Here is an 18,421-nt window from a genome sequence, read left to right as displayed (position 1 = left end):
GCGATTTTTTTTGTTTTTTTTTTTATTTAATTTTCCTTTAATTATTAGATTTCATTGTCCTAAAAAGAAAAATATATATATTTTAAATTTCATTCAATTTTTTTTTTTATTTTATTTTTAGATTCTATTTTTTTAAACAGAAAAAAAATACTTTTTAGTTTAATTTAATTTTTAGGAAAATATTTTTTTATTTTTGTTCATTTTCTTAATATAATTTTTTGCTAATTTTAGATTTTATTGTTTTAAAAAGTAACTTTTTTTATTTTCATTAAATTTTTAGAAAGGTATTATATTTATTTATTATTTTATTTCAATTGAAATTTTTTGTTCAGAAAGAAAAATACTTTTTCAATCTCATTGAATTTTTAGGAACATAATTTAATTTTTCTTTCACTTAACTTTTTTTATATTTAATTTTCTTTAATTTTTAGATTTTTTATTAAAAATAAAAATATTTTTTTAATTTAATTTATGTATGTATATACATATGTGTTTTGTAGGAACTTGTTTTCTTTTTTAATTCATTTATTTTATTTAATTTTCTCTTATCAGATTTTATTGTTTTGAAAAGAATTTCATTCCTTAAATATTTGATTTTTTTAAATCCAATTTTTTTTTTCAATTATTAATTTTTTTCTTTCTTTTACATTACTTTAGTTTTTAGTTTTGGTTGTTTTAGAAGGAAACAAATTTTTTAACTTTATTTAATTTTTAGAAAACTTATTACTAAAAGATAATCAGAATAACTCTAAAACCTCGTTAGCAGATCTTTCAATTAGTCTTTCGGAAAATAGTTGCCAGTTTTGCTCTGTAAGACTTTATTACCAAGAGAAGACGAAACCGCACAATCACGTAAAGAATTTTGTTTTAAAGAAGAGGTCTAGAGGCATTCGAAGCGAGTGCGGAGCATAAAATTTTAGTAACTCTCGGACATATTGTATGGAAGTCGTGACTTTTCATGGAGAAAGCCATTATTTCGTTATTTGGGATTGCAGAAATGGGTTTCCCAAGAAAAAACACAACATCCATATTGTTACCATTCTTTTTTTGTTTTTTTCATTGGCACACCCCAATGTAGTCATATATAAAAATACATATTTACCTAACCGTGGTTATTGTCCCCAGGTGCCGTTACCTTTCATATTATTTACTAATTTTTTTACATCGCTGAAGTAGCCTAAAGCCTACACAGCTAAAGTCAGTCAGGCGCGCGATAGCACTTCACAAATTACTGTTTTCTTCTACACTTGTTTATTGTTTTTGTTAATCACGTTTTATTTAGTTATGCTTATATAAAAAGTTATATCTGTTCAATAAAAATTAAATTATTTAATTTCAGTTGTTTGTACGCGTTTGCAAAGAAATAAAATAATGGTCGTAAAGAGTTGTAAATAATGTAACCAGTTTTAGTCGCGTTTGATTTTTTCTTTTTATATATAAAAGTAAAGTTTATGCAGCCGTACCGCCCACACGTGTGACTTAATTAAAAAATGAGTATACAGGATGAAAGTTTCCCCCACGATGAACTTTTCGAAGTGGACTTATCGCCAACGCCACCACATCATCGAATTCAATTTCCACACCGCTTGCGAGAACGTCAACAACAAGGGCACAGTGGTGACAGCATCAAAAGCCCACTAACGCTTGTACACAATCTCAGCGTCTCCAGCTCATCGGCCGATCAGACTATATCCTCAGCCGAATCAGCCTCAGAGCAGGGCACTCAGCCTGCTGGTTTGGCGACCTTGGCAAGCGACGAACGCATGGTTAAAAGCGATCAAACTGGGCTTTCCACTGGTGGTGGTGTAGGCGATGCGCACCAGAGCCATCTGCCAGAGCATGACCGTAAGTCTTACTCTTACCATGACATTCACTCGCAGGCTACGAAGCGTCGCTTCAAACACGTCGAGAGCAAAGTCGGACAATATATTGCAAATATACGTAGCGAAGATGAACGACGCCGCAAGCTAGCGAAATTTCAAAGACACAGTTCGATGCCCGAGGCGCTGGTACACGAACCGCTGCCGCGGAAGACGTCAATGCAGTTGCAGCGCGGTGTGACTTTAACAGCGGCAAGGTTGAATGAAGCGCTAGTGGGCGTAATCGATGCAGTCGACGAAGAGGAGCAGGAGGTGGAGGAAGAAGTGGAGGCGGAGCCCGATGCCAGCGCAGAATTGTCTGCCAGCAACGTTACAGCAATTACTACAGGTACCATTTCCACACAAAGTGGCAGTGGTAGTGGCGCGGCTGACGAAGAAGACGTCTACATTGATAGGAGCACATACGCGCTGCTGTTGGATGAGCGCGATCGCTTACAATCTTACAATGACTACCAGCAATCGAAACTGGACGAAAAGCAGAGCGAAATTACGCGCCTCAGACAAAATGTGGACTTCTTGCGCGTGCGCTTGAGCACAGCCGAAGATCAGCTCAAGAAAACTCAGTGTGGTCGTTACACATTGCACGGCACTTCACTCTCAGGTTCGTTGGGTGGCTATGGGCAGTTGGGACGACAGCCGTTGCAGAGCTTGCTATACTGCGCGGCAAAGAGTACGAAGGCGACACAGACAGATTGCGAGCGAAGCCGATCGCCACCACCAGCGCCACCGCCATCACCTTCACCGCTAAATCTTGGGCTTCCGCACGACCACGGAGACGGCGATGACGAGCTGCATGTTTTTGTGACACCCAACACGCCGGATGCGAATAACAATTTATGCAGCGGAGATGGCACAATGGAGGTGTGCGGTCGAAATGCTAAGAACGTGGCGGCTATACAACCAATGTCGCTTTATTTCAGCAGCTGCATGGAGGAGAGTGCCGAAAGGCGAACGGCGAAGGAGAGTGGTTGGTATTTTTTTTACTTACTTACTTTTCTTGAGTTCTACAAAGAATTATTTTCACCCTCTTTTCAGTCGCATTGCGCAGGCGCAGCAATTCCCTTAAGGTCCGACAGCAGCAGGCTGAACCGAGCAAAGCAAGCGGTAGTGGCAGCGGCACGTCCCAACACAACTCACGCACCAGTCAACCGAGCAGCTCAGATTCAGCCATTGAGGTAGAAGTGATCGACTTGTCATCGTCGCCGAAACCGGCACGCCGTAAGCGTTACAGCACCGATCGAGATGGGCGTGGAACTTTTGCACCGAAAACTCGGCCACTAAAATACAATCGCGATCCACGCACACCCTCGCCCATGGGCCTATATATGGAACGTTGTCCCAATAGCACTGCTGTTGATATCTCTGACACGCCAGAGGTGCAAGGCCCTCGCAAGTTGGCCGCGAAAAGGAGTGCTGGTGGCCGTCGCAAGTCCATTTCTCGCCGTTGGTTTTATTTGCTCGGCAGTTGCATGCGTTGCAGCAATCGGCAACAGACAGAGAGTGAGCAGTACGCTCTTCAACAGACTTATACCCAAGTTCCGCTGCTGGAGAATACTTTTGAGCGTAGCGGCATACAGGTGCGTTCTAACTAAGGCGAGATGCCTCTTTGAGTTTAATGTTTTATTATATTTTTTAGTCATAATTTGTTAAGATCTTTATTTCGTGTTTAAAATTAAAGTTCGCGTTTTTTTGTTTTTGATATTGCCAAGTTTAATTTTATGTGTTTAATTATTTATTGTTTAAGGGTTTTCTTCCTATTTTTATGTTAGTGTTTTAAATAATATTATCTCATCCAAAATCTGTTCACACAAATGTAAAAATAAATATTTATAAATACTCTCGTAGTTAATAAATAAAAAATGGTTCTAACAACCACTAATATAATACTGAATTCTTTCCAAAATACATAAAAATGATCGGAGTGAAGGGGAATTTCGGGTATCTGCAGAGCTCTAGTTTCTAGGCAACTAATATTTACGAGAAGGAGACTCTCAGTACTAATTAATCATCACACAAAATTTCCATCTCCTCTACTAAATTGTACCCAAATCTCCTTAAGGTAAGCATTTGGAACGCCAAAAAATGAGAAGTCCAATGAGCTACTCACAACAGGTTACTCTCACTCTTTGTTCTCCAAACGAGTCCCCCAGTCCGAGTGCCGAAGGTATTCAGACTCATTCGGATGTACAAAGAGCAGTTATGGTGTGATGTTACGAGGAGTCACAAGATGGTATGTGATCCACTTCCGCCTGGTAAGTATGCATGAGTAATCTGAGGGTACGAGACCTACCAAGTCGCAGTTGAGCGATGATGATTCTATGTCGTCTGCTTTGGTTACACGTTTTCTTCTGTGGCGATAGGAAGTGAGTGGAGAGAGTGGATGTTATCGCTTCGCAAAGTGTGGAAATGGGTTGATCCGTTTACATTTCCCTCCTGGTTTAATGGAGTTGTACATACTCGGTTGTATCTCCTTTCAGTTGGAGTGTTCTACATATTAGATTAAAGTTCGCCTCTTTTGGTTGGTGGCAACACATCAGGAACTGTTTAGACAGAAGCCCCAGCGTGAAGACGGTTCTAAAACGACATAAAGACACATTCAGTAGTGAAATGGAGCGAAGCCTACTGAGAGGCTCCGAGGTGGACCTACTGAGCATCTCTAGTGCCTACCGTCCATATAGCGACGGTCGAAGTTCGCTGCTGATCTGCAGATAGCTTTGTAAATATCTCGTGCATAAAGTATCTTTGCCGTTTACAAAAGTAAAGCCGCGAGCTTCTTGCTAATCGTTGTAGCGCGTGTCAAAAACTGAATGGGAAGGTCGTAAATAATGACTAAGACTTTGGAGTGAGCTACGGTCGAGATTCTGAGCCTGCTTACCTCTATGTTGAGTACGAGTGTGACCATAGACTTGGTAGAGGGTAACTGTAGGTTTCTCGCTCTGTTGAGTGGGCGTATTCCTCTGCAGTGAGAATTTATTGAAGCGATAAGTACTGCCAGATCAATGACCTTTATCATATGGAAGCAGTCCTCGATGCGGAGTTGTTTGTCTCTGCATTGTTTGAAATATTTGCCTCCCTCTAGATCGAGGATGATGCGATCTGATCTGACCGAGCCTAAGGCTTTAGGTCCAGGTCTAGTGACAATCTTATGAAATTCTACACCTAGGTGGAAGAAATGTCTTTGGTAATATACCAGACGACATATTAAAATAAGTTAAATTCAATTGACCACGCTGGCGGTCACCGATTGTAGACGAAAAAATTTCCCTTTCCTTGTTCGACATGACCACCCTGGGGGTCACTTGCCTGTTCTCTTGCCTATTGTAAAGTAGAAGGGAACTGCAACGTTTATGAGTTTGCTTATCTTATTATGACTCTCTGTGGCACTGTAACCAAAGTTGCGGTTAACAGGTCTATTCTGCACGTTACCGAAGATTTTGTAAACGGAAAATTGTATTACCAAAAAATGTTACCAGTTCTTGTCACCGCGATTCTAGGTACGTTGGAAATGCAGTTAAAATATTCAGCAATTCAGCTATGAAGAATTGTGCAAATCCTGGCATTGCATATTTTACGGGGCAATCATTTATTACCAGCTTATGAGATCGCATGATCCAACTACACAAGATCTGCCAAGATGAAGCACGTTTGAAATTTCGGCGCCATGTTATTTTGTTAAATCTGTAATCGACAGCAGCAGAGAAAAATACAAAATAAAACTGCGTAACCACCCAAATCCACTGGCAAGTGGCCTGTGCAACACAACAAATATAACACGCCTGCGAAGAAGAGATCTACCAGCCTTTTATTGAGCGACGTTAAACCAACAGGGCTCAACCCCAGGGTTTGAGCTACATTATTGTAAAATTAGACGTACGATTTTTAAACTTGTTGTTAGGCTTAATAGATGTAAAATAAGCAGATCCAACAAATAAATGCAAGTATAATAAAAAAAAAATAAAAATGTTATTTTCTGTGAAAAGTAAACAAAGAATATGAAGACGAAGCATAAAGAAAAAAATGCAAGCAATGTTGTAGCACATGTCTGTGCTAACCAATTTATTATTTTTGTACGTGTTTAATTACAATTGCACAAAAAATGTATTGAAAATCGCTTAAAAATCACTGAAATAAATCACCGACAAAATACACATAAAGAAAGAAGCAAAACAGAAATAGAAAACTTCAAAATTACGAACGTCACACACTTTTTTCTCAATTGCTATTACAAATGGCTGCTTCTCAACCGGTCAGATCTATTCTAAATAATTGGTTCATGATGAGATGGTAACCAAATTTACCGGTTACAAGAGTACACAGAATGCGAAAAGGGTTTAAAAATTGACAGGAACTTTATTTACCGGATACAAACTTTTTATTACCAGCGCAGAATAGACCTGTAAATGGCAAATTGGAAGGAAATTTGAACATCGATTAGGGTTCAACGCAAAAACTTTCTATATAGGTACATACCTATCCCTGAAAGAGAATCTTCGGGAAAACTGGGGATCGCTGGTTCATATCTGAAGGCGAATATGAATCCGAATACGTATGTGATTGCGATACAGTACAATCACAGTTTGAATACGAATACCAATACGAATTTCTACAACTACGAATCGTCGCCTGGGTAAAATATTGTCGTAAGCGCGATTTTGACGATTTTGAGTTATAGATGCAGTTATATTTTTTAAAATAAGATCTTTCGATTGGTGCTATCAGTTTGTCGATATCTCGCTTATTCTCCAAGATATTCAGTAGTATTTTGACGTATATCCAGGGTCAGTAGCGACTTTTTCGTTTTTTGTTGTATGTGTAGACGGTTTTGCACATACGACAATTCTCCCATAGAAATGCACCATTTTTTCTTGTAATTAAAATATTGTCGTATGTGCAAAATTGCTTGACACATACGACAAAATTTTATTGTCGCTTGGTAGAATTTTGTCGTATGTGGTATGGTGAAATGCATGAACCAAAAATACAAGATCACCTAATCAAAGAAGCAAGAAAAAAGTATATTTGAGTGTTTTTGACATCTGCCTAAGAATGAAAACAAACAAAGAAAACGAAAAAGGCGCGGTGATTGAGTGCGATTAAATTGGTATTTATTATAAAATATACAAAGTGAAACTTGACGACAATTAGCAAAAAAAGTTCATAAAATATGGTTTTCATGATTGAAAGTGTTTTACAATCGCATATCATTACCACGGGTCGATTTTTCAATGCCAACGTTCTGGCCACAAACGTGCACCCACTTTTCACGCAAATTTACGCCTTTTGGCAAACCAAACATACGCACAAACTTGTTCCGATCACACAGCACTTTATTATTTTATATCATAAATATGTAATAAACCAAAATTTATAATTAAAATCGCTGCAGAAAACACATTCAATCGCTAAAAAATCACTCCGAAGGGGTAGAAGACGGTGTAAACAAAACCGAAAAACGTCAAAAACGCTACGAAAACTTTTTTCTGAAAATCGATTACAAATACAACGATGGCTGATTAGGTGATCTGTAGTCGTTGGTTCATGGGTGAAATGCATTGATTGTAGTAATTTCAGTATCAGACGTGATGTCGTCGCGTTCGGACGGTTCTCCTGCGCCGAGTGTATCGGAGGAAATTTATTCGTAAGTGTTATAGAAAACTCGTAACTGTAATATTGGAAAACATTTAAGAAGTATGTAAGTAAATATGTATAATCAATGACTTTAAGGAGTTGAATTCTTCTAAAAATGACATAACATTGCTTTATCGATTTTTTTATAAAATTTTTGTCTAGTTTAAATAATGCTATGCACACTTCTGCTCATGTGAATGTAAGTTAACTTATATGAAAATTAATATTAATACGACTCGAATGCGAATACGAATATTATGCGAATGCGAATACGAAAGAAATTTTGAAATAACACCAATTGAATTTCAATACGAGGAAGGCAGTTAAGTATAATAAAACCATTCACGAGCTCTTCAGAACATTCACTCTACCATTCGCAATAATAAAATGCACAACTCCAATCGAATCCCCAACAACATCAAGCCGAAAAACCGCCCAGCACGTTGTGGTAAACAAATCTACTGATAAGGAATGCTGTGTAGAAAAACAACAACAAACATACATACATGCATACCGATTTTACGTTGGTGTAAACAAAAACTACCACAAAAGAGACGACCAAAATCAACTGTGTGACCGAATGACAGGTGTTTCAACAACATTTGACAACTGCAATGTTGAAATGACAGCAAACAACTAAAATCGATAATTGAAAAAGACTTGCGCATTAGACGCCCAAGAATGGTGAAAAGAGCAGATAAAAATTTTTGCAGCTCACTGCAAACGATGCACATAAAATAATTTTGCATAGGAAAAGTCTTTGAAAAATTATATTGAAGAGCTAAAAAATATATTCAAACTTAAAAACTAAGATTAAAGGTTTAATAATTAGCGGGAGAGTGGTAAATCTGAGTGGCAAATCTGAAATCTGTGGCTGTAAAACTGGGCAGCAGCCAGACATGTAAAAGTTGTGAAAAAATCGCAAAGTGAAAAATCGAAACTGTCGAACGATATATTAAGGTACTACTTGAAAAAAGGGAGTGGAAAATGAATAACGTAAATTACTTTTTTAAAAATTTCATAGCAAACCAATAAATGGGCGAAAATTTAAGCAGTCTTTCTTGAGCAGCGGTTGGGCAGCAAAAGAGTGGTAGACATTGCTGCTCCTTTATCGATTAAAAACACGAAAGGTGCTGATGACTATTTAAACGGTAATAGCGGATAGCTTTATTAAAAAAGCAAACAAAAAACGGTACTAAGCCAAAAACTAAAACATATAACAACAAATAACTTTCAATTCGAAAAAGAAGAAAAATCAGATTTCTGCACTAAACGGTTAAATGTTAAAAGACTTAAAAAAAATCATCAAATATATTCCATCAGATAAACACTAGAATAACCCCTTTCCTTAATATTTGAAAGCCAGCACGGCACATTGCATGAAAAAATCTGCCTTCGTGCGCCGCTAAGTAGACTATACTAAAATATTTGCTTGTGCTCAGTGCCAAGGTATCAAAACCACAAACAAAAGTACAGCAAAAACAACAACTACTTGTTACTCTTCATTACCAAATAGACGACGACGACGACTTGTACACCTTGAAAGTGCATATACATACATATATAACTGTTAAATAGCGGAAATGGAATCCGCACAAGCCACAACTTATGAACCGCTCGAAGGTCGTGGCGCCGGTATACGCCATGAGCCCATGGACAGTCCAGAGGCGGATGTACGCACACCCAAAGATCACAAACATGCAGTGTACTTGGCATTGCTGGCAGCTGGTATTGGCTTTGTGCTGCCATATAATAGGTGAGTTGTAATGAAAGTAAGGAAATAATATAAAAAAAGGGCAGAAAAATTCAATAAAATATAAATTAAAATTGAAAAAAAAAACAAGAAAAATATAAAAACAAAAAAGAAATAAAATATATATGAGTATAAATTTAAATCAAATTAAAAAATTTAAGTTTAAACAATAGCTGCAAAATAAAAAACTATGAAAATAATAAAAAAAATACAAATTATTAAAAATATAATAAAGAATTAATAAAATAAAAAAAACACTAAATATAAGCGTAAACTAAATAAAAAAGTAAAATAAAACAAAGTAAAATATAATAAAACAAAATAAAACTAAATTTAATAACAAATAGAGAAAATAGATTAAAAATAAAAAATAAAATGGTATAGTAGTAGGCCATTGTCGTATGTTCTTTCTATACGTTTTTAAAATTTTGTAATTAATATGTTATTTAATAATAAAGAAAGAATTTAAATCAAAATCTAAAAAATCTAAATATAATGGTATAGTAAAATTATATTCAACAATTTTATTGAGCTTGAGGCCGTTACTAATGAAACACGCTGCTATTTCGAAGAACACCACTTCTCCTCATCGGACTTCTTCATCGAGTTCATTGGGACTTGAACCAGCAACTCCGGCGTTCAAAGCCATCCCATCGAGCTAAGTTCGCCATGTAAACTGTTGTTGTTTTTTCCACATTTTCATTTGCGCAACCCAACTACAATCAAGGGCAACGATTTTCTTGCTATTTAGACTTGATCATGTGGTTGTTGTTCGTTTGTTTTTCTACAAGTTTTTTTTTTATGAAACGGCCGCATGTTCAATGAAATTCTTGAATATAATTGTTATAAAATAAAATAAAATACAGAAAACCAAATAAAAGAGAAAAAAAATACAGCAAAATAAAATGTATATAAAAATAAAATATAATATAAAATAAAAGAGAACAAAAGAATGAAAGAAAAAATAATGCAAACTATAAAGAAAAAAAGACAAAAAAAATTAAAAAAATTACTAAAAAACTTTTGTATAAATAATAAACTCTAATAAAGTCAGATAAAAAATGAATGGGCCTATCATGAATTCCGTCGTGATTACGAGATTCCCCCGCAAATTCGAAATTCGTGAGAATGGTATCACTGATTTCGAACTATTTTATTTTAATTCAGAATTAATAAACCAAAACATAAAAACCAACAAAAACCAAGGGCAGCACTAACTACGAATGTGTCGGAATTGCTGATAGCATTTCTCCCGAATTCGTAACGGGAGATTTTTTCACGACGGGAGTTCACCCGAAATCTGTGGGTGCCTGGAAAAAAATTAAAAAAAAAAAAATGTTATAAAATTAAAATAAACTAAACTAGAAAAACTTAATCAAATAAAAGTAAAAAAATGAATAAGGATATAAAAGATTATAAAAATTCCTCTTTCGGTTTTTTGTATGTACATGTTTAAGATAAAAGGGGACGATGAAGGAGCAGCGTTTACTTATTTTAAATAAATGATTTCAGCTGTCATTTGAATTCCAGTAAAATGTGGAAAGAATATATTCCCAAATAAATTTGAATAAAAACAGGAAATAAACTAGAAATTCCCGCACACTATAGGATTTTAAGAACTAAAGATTTCTTTAAAAAAAAGTCCATAAGGAGGTACTAAATTTGAGGCATCGAATCAAATTCTAAAAAAAAATGAAAAAAGCAATGTACGAAAAATAATGAAACTGAATTTAATTAAAACAAAATGTAATTTAAATGCTCCATTTTATAAGACTATTTATGTTTAGATAAGGGTCATTCCAAGTAAAACAGGTAAACGACATAAATTTTAAAATCGCTTAACTTTCCCAGTTTCAGTAGTAACCTCTTAATAAATGACTGTATTTCGTTAACTTGTTAAAAAATATTAAAAAAATAAAAATAAGCTGTAGTTTTTTTGGCCTTATTCATAAAAAAGGTTTATAAATTGATAAATGTATGAAAACGTCGATTTATAAAGCTCTTTAAACCTACTTTGTTTTTTATGAATAAGGCCATTTGTCTATACACGTTTACTTCACACGTACAGCCTTATCATGAATTTTCATTCCGTGTGAACTCGTTCACATATCGCGCATGCAGTTCACCTATCGTATGCTAAATATTCACCAAGCGAAGTAGTCCCTTAGAATTGTGTTTACACTATCGTATACCGTATTCATCAGTGAAATAACATTTACTCGCAGAGATAAAATTGCAAAACAATTGCTAAATTTTCACTAATGTACCCAATGCTCGTACGTATTAGGGATGTTAATTTTTTAGATTTTTGCGATCCCGGGATTTTGGGATATCGTTCATACAATCCCGGGATCACAGGATTAGTGCCGGGATTTAGATATTCATTATTTTCCAACAACTTAACATGAAAAAATTGCATCAATATAGTGTGAGAAGCTGTTCTACCATTTAATAAAAAATAAATAAATGGGTTTGAAACCTTGAATTGAAAAATGTTTCATTAGTAACAAAACAAAAGACAGTAATTATATTTATTCTCATTTAACAATACTTTAGCGTGAACATATCTGATAAAGTAACTTAGGGTATGTCGAAAAAAGCTCGATGCAAAAAAAAACTAAGGTCAACATATGTATTGTGTGTCTGAGAGAAGTTCATAATACCAGTGGCTGAAATAAAAGAATGACCTTATTTTAACCAGTTTAGTCTATATTTCTTTAGTTTATTTAATATTTAAATTTTTTTATAAAAGGCTACCTCAGTTTACATATAATTAACTGCATTTAAATGCGCATTTCAAAATTAGTACAACAATTATAAAAATGCAAAAAAATTTGCCAAAATTTCAAACTTTTTGCTCAGCATTTTTAGTAAAATTTTAGGTACGCAGTTTTATAGAACATAAAATTAAAGTACGATAAAATGCTAGTTTCAAGCAGTAACAAAATACCGTTGATTTTTGGGGATTTTTTAAACGATGCTGGGCATTTTCTTCCATATAAAAAAATTATCGAACATACTTTGTATGGAAGAAAATGCGTGACACCACCATAAAGAAAAAAAATTATAAAAAATCAACGTTACTTTTAGTCATTAAAACTTGCACTTTATCCTCTTGTAATTAAATGAGCTTTATAAAATTTATAAAATTGCCGTCCTAGAATTTTTCCAAAAAATTCTGAGTAAAAAGATTGAAACAGGTTGAAACAAAAAAGTTTCAAAACACACCAAGCAATCAATATACTCACGATACTATGTGCCAAATATAGTAAAACTGCGTTTTTAGGTTTACAATTTTTTTATTATAACTTTATAATTTCAAAGATATGATGAATTCTAAAAATTATTTAAAAAACTCAGTGCAATGTAAAATAAAAAAGGGGTATCAAATGAAAGAGAAAACAATGTAGGATTTAAAAAAGTTAAAAATTTTGGGTTCACACGGACGAATAGGTACTGAAAATGCACTTTTAATTAAATTTAATTTTTTTAAGTTAATAAAGTTACAAGGACTATATTTGAGGACGTTGTCGAGTTTATATTAGTCCTTAACATATAATTTTTTCAAAATAAATATTGCAAAATTTCAAGGATATTCAACGGTGGATTTTTTAAGGACATTTTCAATACCTTATGCACCAAAAAATTTAATCTGTTCTTTCTCTACTGAATTTTCTCTTTCATTTGATAGATACCAATACTGTTTTCCTATGTACATTGCTCTAAATTTTTTAAACCATTTTCTGAATTACTCATATTATTCAATTTTCAAATTGCTATTAAAAAATCCCGACGTCAGAGAGAAAAACTAAAAACCCAATTTTACTGGTTATATTTGGCCCATGGCTTCGATTTTTTTTGTGTGTAAAATTTCCTGTCGCACGGCAATTAATCCCAGGATTTTCGGGACTTCAAAAAGGGATAGGGATTAACATCCCTAGTAAGTATGTTCAAAATTAAAATTGTATTTAATTGCTTTGACAGCTGTTATCCCCACTGCGAAATTTCTATGTGGAATGCCGTTCACCCGAAATCCTTCCACATTCATGATGAAGTGAACCATTTTCTCGAACGACATTTTTCGCCGGTGAAATTTTTCACCAAATATTCATGATAAGGCTGATAATTACTTTATACCAGTCACAAGGACTTGCCCCACCAGTCACAAATTTAAATATTTTTAAAATTTCTATGAAGACTGTTACCTTGTTTATACCGACACATAAAGCGTTTTGACCCAGTTCGCACTGATTCAAAACGGATGCATAAACCAAATTTTAATACGCTCAGAATTTGATTCAAGAACGCCCCATCTCAGCTGCCGATTAAAAAAGGCCCTATCTCAGCACATTTTCAATGTATTTTCAGCTGAGATAGGGCGTTTTTGAACCGAAATCTGGGATAGGGCGTTCTTCAACCAAATTCCTCAAAGCGACCGCCATCGCGCAGGAATCGTTTCATTATCTGTTAGTTACATATGGAATTACAAAAGATTTTCTCTGAATCGCTACCAAATTTATGTGAAAATCTAGCTTTGTAGAAAAGTGTTAAGTAAAAGAAAACCCTAACAGCCCATTTCAATAAAAAAAAAAAAAAAAAACAACAATATGCAAGTAGGCCAAAAAAGCAAGGAAAACAAATTTTGAACATTTATGATTCATAATGGAGCGAAAACAAAAGGCAAAAATAAGTTTTTGTGTTACTTACATATACACGTACATATGTATGTAGGCACGAGTATGTCTTCCGACATTGAACTTGCTGTTTGTTGCACTTAAATGTACTTTGAAAAAAGTACTTTTATACATAAGTATGTACATTAGGGCGGTCCGAAAAAAGTTTAAAATTTTAAACTCTCACCCAATGGAATTTTTCTAAATGGAAAAAGGAATCCACATTTTTTTTTTGTTAAAAAAAATAATATTTAGAACTGCCCCAAAGCCCAAGAAGTTTTCCATGTATTTTGTATTTTTCATTTTCGCATTTTTTCGTTGAAATGGTATAGAGTTCTTGAAGGTAATATTTTTTCAATCGGAAAACTCTGTTAGACTTCATGAGATTTACAGTAATTTTATTTACCTAATTGTTTATTTTAACATTTTTTAATACTAACGATTTTTTAATGGGTCACCCCATTTTCGGTTTTTGGGGGACCTGTAAAAAATACATAGTTAATATTTAAAGATGCTTACATAAACATTTGGGTATTATTATTGGAAGTTTCCTGAAGTGAAACACAGTTATTCGATCGAAAAGTATTGATTTTCAAGAATTCTATACCATTTCTATGAGAAAGTGATTTGTCCCATACAAAATACATGGACAACTTTATAGGCTTTTGAGGCAATCCTAAATATATATTTTGGTTTAATTTGCTTTCCTAGTAGTGTGATTGAACAATTTTATTGAGCTTGAGATTGTTTTTAACGAAAAATTATTGTGGAAAAACAACAATAGTTTAAAAAGGCTAGAAGTTATAATTGCTATGTATTTCGAATTCACATCATCTCCTAATCTGATTTCATAATTGCAGACTGATGACTAGATTTGGTGATCTCCGAAATAGCAGCTATATCTTCTTCTTCTTTAAACTGTGGTGCTTTTTTCACAATATTTTTTAATTAAAAACGGCCTCAAGCCCAACAAAGTTGTTGAATAAAAAAAATATATTTTCTTCTATTTAGAAAAATCCTAGGGGATTAGAGCTTAACACTTGAAACTTTCAGCATTAGTTAATGCAGTTTGAAATTGTTCTTTTAAAAGCTTTAATGTATTTCTTTCAAGTGTTGCTGTACAAATCTAAACGGAATTGTAAGATTTTAGTTTTTCCAAGATCTTTTCTCTTGGGTTTTAAAACTTGTTTGGTATATCGGGTATATAAGACATCTTTGATAAAATAAGTGAGAGCATACAAGGACCTGTTTCTTTAGGCAAAGGCGAACTTCTCAATGAAAAGTCTTGGGAGTGAGAATTAGGGATGAAGTACTGCTAAATTTGATCACTGCGATTCGATCAAATACAAATCGATAATAATGCCAGCGAAAATCCCAATCAGAAGCAGGGTAAATGCAGAGGAAAAAGGCGACATAAATTCAATAAACTGTGAAATCAACTAAGAAGGATAATAGAAAAGTTGGATGACTCAAATAATAAATAAACTAATCCATGAAAGCTTGTCGATTAGAGGTGGAGAAACATCGATGTTTTAAAGCAAAGCATCGATCCAACATCGATTGCTGTGAAAAAATAGGGCGTTTAAAAGCAAAATTAAGTTGGTACTTAAAGTTAGTTGTAGTGTCAGAAAACCCATTACAAATTACGCCAAAAGACCGCAAGTAGTTTTAAGTATGAACTTAATTTTGACTATGAATATGCCCGAATAAGTTTTAGCAAATAAAATAAATCAAAAAGACCTTTTGTGGAGCTCTATCCTTCCATAAAAGTAGTATATGTATATGCATTCCAAATATGAACCATATCGGACCATAAATACGGGTTTTTCAAACATCTCTAAACCTGCGCCACCTAGTGGACTCATTCGTCTTTCATATTACATTGTCATCGGGTTTTGCGCTAAGTTTAAAGTTTCAAGTCTCTAGCTCATAGGGGAGGTTAGAGGTATGCCCGAATTCTGAGCAGAATTGACTTCAGATATTTCCGTCCCCCTCCTTGCAAACTCGTCGGCTAGGCAGTTGCCAGGAATGTCCCTATTTCCAGGGACCCATACAACAGTCAAGAAGCATTTTAATGCCAGCAGGTTGAGAATCTTCCTGCATTATATGGCTACTTTGGACGTTATTCCGTTAGAATTGAGAGATTTGATAGCAGCCTGGCTGTCAGAATAGATAGCAATAGGCCGTTCTGGAGGGGCGCTTCCATTATGGCGTTTAATTCTGCTTGAAAAACACTACAATGGTCCGGTAAGCGAAAACTGAGGTTTAGCGCGAGTTCGTCAGAGTAGGTCACGCTCCCCACTCTTTTGTTAAGCTTGGAACCATCTGTATATATGGCCGTAGACCCTGGGTTCAGGTATGTGGTCCCTTCCCATTCGTTCCTCTCTGGGATTCTTGTGGAGAATTTGTGGTCTAAACAGAGTAGAGGAGTGGTATAATCTATCTGCCGTAGATTATCCGGTAGAGTTTGAAGTACTTTTGCATGTCGGAATCTGAGGTCTCTCCATGGCTGGATTGTATTTAACCTGACCGCACTGCAGTCGACACGAAATTTTCCGTATAGATCCACAGATGGAAGATTTAACATTATTTCCAGAGATTTGGTGGGTGTAGTGGGCAGTACTCCCGTGACTAGCATGGCAGCCGTCCTCTGCACCCGTTCCACCTCGCCTCTGGACAAAGTGTTGTTTAGCGCAGGCCACCATACGGTGACCCCTTAGAAAAGGATGGGTCTTATCACAGCTGTGTACATCCAGTGTACTATGTGTGGTTTTATTCCCCATTTTTTGCCTATAGCCGTCTTACAGGCATAAAGGGCGGTATTGGCCTTTCTGGAGCGGTCTTCAATATTTCGCTTCCAGTCCAGTTTCTTGTCTCCTGAATAACTTCAAGGTATTTGACCTCAGTTGAGAGAGTAAGTGCCACCCCGTTTATGGTGCGATGTTTAAAATAGGGGGTATTACACTTCCTTGTGAAACGTACCATTTCTGTCTTGGTAGGATTGATGCTAAGTCCACATTCCTTGGACCAGATGTTTAGCAGACCGAGTGCGTTTTGCAATAACTCACTCGGGACCTGAAGATATTTGCCCGTTGCCACGATTGTTATGTCATAAGCGTACGCTATGACTTGACAACTGGTGCCCTTTAGGCTTAGAAGCAGGGTGTTCACAGTTAGATTACAGAGTAGAGGGGAGAGAACGTCCCCTTGGGGGGGGGGGCCTCTGGTCACATACTTTGTAATGGAACTATCCCCCATTTCTGATAGAATAGTTCTCTTTTCGAGAAGGAGCCCAACAAAATCCACCAGACCCCGCTACAGCCCCGCCATAAGAAGGGAGTTAATAACAGACTTCGGGTAGACATTGTTGAAAGAACCCTCGATATCGACAAAAACTCCGAGCGTGTATTCCTTTAAGGCCAATCCTTTTTCAATCGTCGACACGATTTCGTGGAGTGTGGTATCCACGGATTTTCCCTTGGAATATGCATGCTGGTTCGGGGAGTGGTTGTCAGTTTTTATATTCCGTCGAATATATTCGTCGATGAGCCTCTCTAGAGTTTAAAGAAAGAATGAAGTGAGGCTTATAGGCCTGAAATCCTTCGGTTTCACATGAGCGGCCTTGCCTCCTTTTGGTAGGAATACAGCCTTTGCCTTTGTCCACTCATGTGGTATATGAGTGAGGGTCAGGCAGGCTGTGAAAATCTGAGAAAGCAGGGGGCACAGTATGTCCTTAACTTCGTGTAGTTGAGCGGGAAAGATTCCGTCAAGGCCCGGAGATTTGTAGGGCTGAAAGGACATTAAAGCCCATTTCACCCTCTCATCACTTACGAGGTCCCTAACGGTATCACCCAGAGACAATTAAGTCCTAGATCCGGGCGTAAAGCTGGAGTTGTCGTCCGAGCAGCCCGGGAAGTGAGTGCTCATAAGGATCTTCAGCATTTCGTTACATGATGTCGTCCAGTCACCGTTAGGCTTCTGGATAGAGTTCATACTTGAAGAGGATTTCGAGAGAACTTTTCTCAGCCTGTTGGCTTCCTAAGCCTAGACCTGTTCCTAGACCTGTTCGCTTGGCGTGATTGAAAAGCCTCGTGCTGTTTTTCCTCAGTGCTGAAATATGTATGCATGAAAGTGAAGTTAAATAAAAGCTTGTAAAAACTTAACATTTTTATTGACTGGGATTCACATAAAACTATTAAAAAGAGAACGGCGGCAGCTGTAGTGTAGTGGTTAGCAGTGCGCGCTTCCACACTGCAGTGCCTGGGTTCAAGCCCTGGTCACAGCAACATCGCAAAAAAAAAAGGTTTTTTCTTAACAGCGGTCGCCCCTTGCTTCTCATCAAAATACAATCGCCGTTCGGAGTCGGTGTACGCTACAATTCGGAGGAGAAGATCGGCCAAACACTAACATATGTATAAGCGCCAATCTATTATTATTATTATTATTATTATTATTATTATTATTATTATTATTATTATTATTATTAT

General features: G+C 35.9%; 2 protein-coding genes across 5 annotated transcripts in view; both read left to right on the top strand.

Annotated features, from left to right (window-relative positions):
* Window positions 1-673: 673 nt before the first annotated feature.
* On the top strand, window positions 674-3,709 carry LOC118739052 (protein swallow-like). The gene is made up of 2 exons (XM_036470165.1): window positions 674-2,847; window positions 2,916-3,709. The coding sequence occupies exons 1-2, from the start codon at window positions 1,491-1,493 to the stop codon at window positions 3,470-3,472; spliced, it is 1,914 nt and encodes a 637-aa protein (XP_036326058.1). The 5' UTR covers window positions 674-1,490; the 3' UTR covers window positions 3,473-3,709.
* Window positions 3,710-7,441: 3,732 nt separating this feature from the next.
* Window positions 7,442-18,421, top strand: part of LOC118739050 (equilibrative nucleoside transporter 4-like) — a 15,098-nt gene continuing 4,118 nt past the window's right edge. The window contains exons 1-3 of one of the 4 annotated variants that reach the window (XM_036470162.1): window positions 7,442-7,572; window positions 7,671-8,468; window positions 9,025-9,264. In XM_036470162.1, the coding sequence (XP_036326055.1) occupies window positions 9,092-9,264 (173 nt within the window). In that variant the 5' untranslated portion in view covers window positions 7,442-7,572; window positions 7,671-8,468; window positions 9,025-9,091. Of the gene's footprint in view, window positions 7,573-7,670; window positions 8,469-8,532; window positions 9,265-18,421 lie in introns of all 4 variants that reach the window. The other 3 variants (XM_036470161.1, XM_036470164.1, XM_036470163.1) reach the window with 3 other exon arrangements.

The sequence above is a fragment of the Rhagoletis pomonella genome, unplaced genomic scaffold, assembly GCF_013731165.1.
Source record: "Rhagoletis pomonella isolate Grant_MI unplaced genomic scaffold, Rhpom_1.0 Rhpom_scaffold_00005, whole genome shotgun sequence".
NCBI lineage: Eukaryota > Metazoa > Arthropoda > Insecta > Diptera > Tephritidae > Rhagoletis > Rhagoletis pomonella.
Note: the sequence above shows the minus strand (reverse complement) of the source record. Positions and strands in the feature narration are given on the sequence as shown.

What these genes read in the sequence shown, in the direction of transcription:
- LOC118739052 (XM_036470165.1), top strand. Translation starts at nt 1,491, where the DNA reads ATGAGTATACAGGATGAAAGTTTCCCCCACGATGAACTTTTCGAAGTG. An exon ending in GCGAACGGCGAAGGAGAGTG is followed by an intron (nt 2,848 to 2,915) that starts GTTGGTATTTTT and finishes CCCTCTTTTCAG; the next exon opens with TCGCATTGCGCAGGCGCAGC.